At 44.3% G+C, this 2,781-nt stretch overlaps 1 protein-coding gene across 1 annotated transcript; it reads right to left on the bottom strand.

The window, feature by feature from the left end:
• Positions 1–434: 434 nt before the first annotated feature.
• Positions 435–1,103, bottom strand: LOC133806605 (uncharacterized). The gene is made up of 2 exons (XM_062244693.1): positions 1,002–1,103; positions 435–959 (listed from the first exon to the last, which is right to left on the bottom strand). The coding sequence occupies exons 1-2, from the start codon at positions 1,101–1,103 to the stop codon at positions 435–437; spliced, it is 627 nt and encodes a 208-aa protein (XP_062100677.1).
• Positions 1,104–2,781: the final 1,678 nt, after the last annotated feature.

The raw sequence follows: 2,781 nt of genomic DNA, 5'->3' as shown, positions 1-2,781 counted from the left end.
TGTTAGAAATATGTGGGCCAAAAGGCTCGAGCTCCGCTCATTTTGCAGGAGTCTGAATGCCCTTTCCAACTCATCAATCCTTTCCTAGACCAGATCCGCTGGGGGTCGAGCTTGAACTTGAGGGAGTTGGTTATCATTAATAAAAACTCCAACTCCTTGTCTCAGCATAGGGTTATATGCCGACTGCTTACAACCATTCAGATGGTCTTGTAGATCAGAGTTCGGGGGATTATCTCGTTTCTATTAGGATTCAGGTGATCCAGCAGATCAGGATGATTCCCCCGATTCCCTGTATGTCTATGTTCAATATTATAAATGCTCATGGACTGAGTGTAATCCGAGCTCCTGCTTGCGAAGCTTGTAGACCTTTCTAGTTTCGAGGCTCGATGATTATGAGGTGGGTCCCCTGTTGGTCTCCTTAACCAAGCACATTTCTATCTTGAAATTTTTCTTCCTGAAGGTTGAGGAGTTCTATGCTCTCGGATAGCCTCCCTCTTGTTTCCTTGTTCAGGTCTGGCCTGTCGGCTTCCATCCCGACTGCCACTTCGAGACGGTCTCTGTGGTGCAGGTCGTGGGACCTCTCGGATTGGTGAGGGCTGCCTTATTAGTGACGGTGGATGTCTTATGGGAGACGGCGGCCGTCTCCCATAATTGGGCCTAGATGGCCCAGAGCTTGCCTGGACAGGATCCAGGTTGTTTCTTCCAGCTTCAGAATTCGGGTTCCAAGCTACTGGAGGAGCTAGCATATTATCCATCCATGTTGACAACTCTGCAGTTGGGTTGTCAGTGGCCTCAGCCCGGGTGTTTCTCTGGGGCCTTGGCTGATCCTGCTGCGTAGCTTGTTCTTCCCTCCTGGCGGCCGTGCTCCCACGGGGACGTCCTCTAGGTCTCCGAGGAGGTGCCTGGGCTTTAACAGCCTGTCTGGCTAATTCCTCATTGCACTTTGTCGCCTTTGCCAACTATTTGCACATTTGGCGATTTTCAAGTTCCATGATAGGAACACATCTTTCAGGATTGTAGTACAGATCCTCATTAGGCCTGGGAGCAGGTGGCCTCCGTGAATCAGATGAATCACTCCTTTCTTCAGGGCCTGGATCAGCCATGGGATGCTTTCCAGGTTGTCATGGATAGTCTTCGGTACGAGGAGTATGCTCCTTTGGTATTTGAGGCAGTGGTCGCCCACCAGTGCTGGGGTTGTTTGCGGTGGCCATTGATGATTCAAGAGGTTTTTTGATTAAACAGGCTAACATCTTGTTTAATGGCTCTCAACGAAAGCACCAAAATGTTGACACCTTTTTTTGTCAACTTGGAAATGAAGAGCACTAAACACAAAATCAGAAAAATAAATAAAAAAACACACGATCTTTTACATGGTTTAGCAGTTAAAATCTGCCTAGTCCACGAGTCGATATTATTCAACTGTGGAATTCTCACAAAGCTCTTAGAAAGCTATTCAGCAGAATATTCCCAGTACCAATTTCAGTGTGTCTACAAATGAATTTCTCCAGTCTATTTATAGACTGGTTTACAGAATATCTCCCCTCACATTTCAGGAAGTTATTATTCAAATTTCAAATAAATAGAATTAAATGCGTTTAAATATATAATATCCCCTGACATTCGGGATTTATTAATTGAACAAATCCCCTGGATATAGGGATTTTCAAACAGTAACCGTATTTACACTAGATTATCGACCTCGAACAAGAATCACATACCTTCGAGATCGACTAGTCGTCATGAGCTCGTTGCCTCTGTTTGTCTCGGTATTAACAAGTAACTTTATCGAAATCGTCCTCTCCGAGCTCACAATGCCTAAGCTCGAACCTCCTTGTCTTATTGTAGCTTCGAGCTTGACTTGTAACCTTGAAACACCTTTGAGACCACGTAGTTTTGAGCTCACTAATTCCGACGTCGTCGTTTTAATACTGAGCGAGACTGTGAAACTCAATTCTCATTAATGCTGATCACATGACGAAATTTCTTATTTCGAGCTTACACTTTACGAGCCTGACTTTCGAGATCAAAATTTCTATTCTCAAAATTTGGGTGTAACAAAGACGGACGTGAACTTTTTCTTTTCTTACAACATTTATTATGGTGTTTTGTCCACACCATTTTTATTAAAAAAGAAATGCCTTGGGGCGTACATTACTTGAATTTAAAAATGTTAGAAAGGTCATAATTAAATCCTCCCGACTGCTGATAATACCGATGGAGGTGTTTTGCGTTCTAGGCCCTTGGAACCTCTGTTATGTCTAGCCGCTTTAAGCAATATGTTATGGGACATACTTCATTTTGGATCTCATAGGGTCCTTCCCAGTTGGTCCTAGAACCCCCACTCTCGAATCTTGAGATACAGAGAAGACTCTTCATAGGACTAGATCATCGATTCCGAACCTCTGGCTCTTAAGATTTGAGTTGAAGTGCCTTGCGATCATTCCCTAATACATCTTCAGCTGTACTTGTGATTCTTCCTGGATCTCTTCGATGAGATCTAGGGATTCTTGGAGTAAGGCATGGTTCTGGACGGGATCATACGTATCTCGTCTGTGAGATGGGACCACCTTTTCTACTGGGATGACTTCTTCGCATCCGGACACCATTGAATAAGGATTATGTCCGGTAGATGTTCTTTCTATGGTCCTGTACGCCCATAGGATGCGAGGCAACTCTTCCAGCCACTTGCTCTTGCAGGCTTGTAGCTTTTTCTTTAATGTCCCCTTCAAAATCTTATTCACGGCCTCAGTTTGCCCATTTTCTTGAGACCTTGCGACTATA

This window comes from Humulus lupulus, chromosome X, assembly GCF_963169125.1.
Source record: "Humulus lupulus chromosome X, drHumLupu1.1, whole genome shotgun sequence".
Classification (NCBI taxonomy): Eukaryota; Viridiplantae; Streptophyta; class Magnoliopsida; order Rosales; family Cannabaceae; genus Humulus; species Humulus lupulus.
The sequence above is the reverse complement of the archived record's forward strand: the minus strand, read 5'-3'. Positions and strand labels throughout refer to the sequence as shown.

What these genes read in the sequence shown, in the direction of transcription:
- LOC133806605 (XM_062244693.1), bottom strand. Translation starts at nt 1,103, where the DNA reads ATGGCTGATCCAGGCCCTGAAGAAAGGAGTGATTCATCTGATTCACGG. An exon ending in ACTACAATCCTGAAAGATGT is followed by an intron (nt 960 to 1,001) that starts GTTCCTATCATG and finishes ATGTGCAAATAG; the next exon opens with TTGGCAAAGGCGACAAAGTG.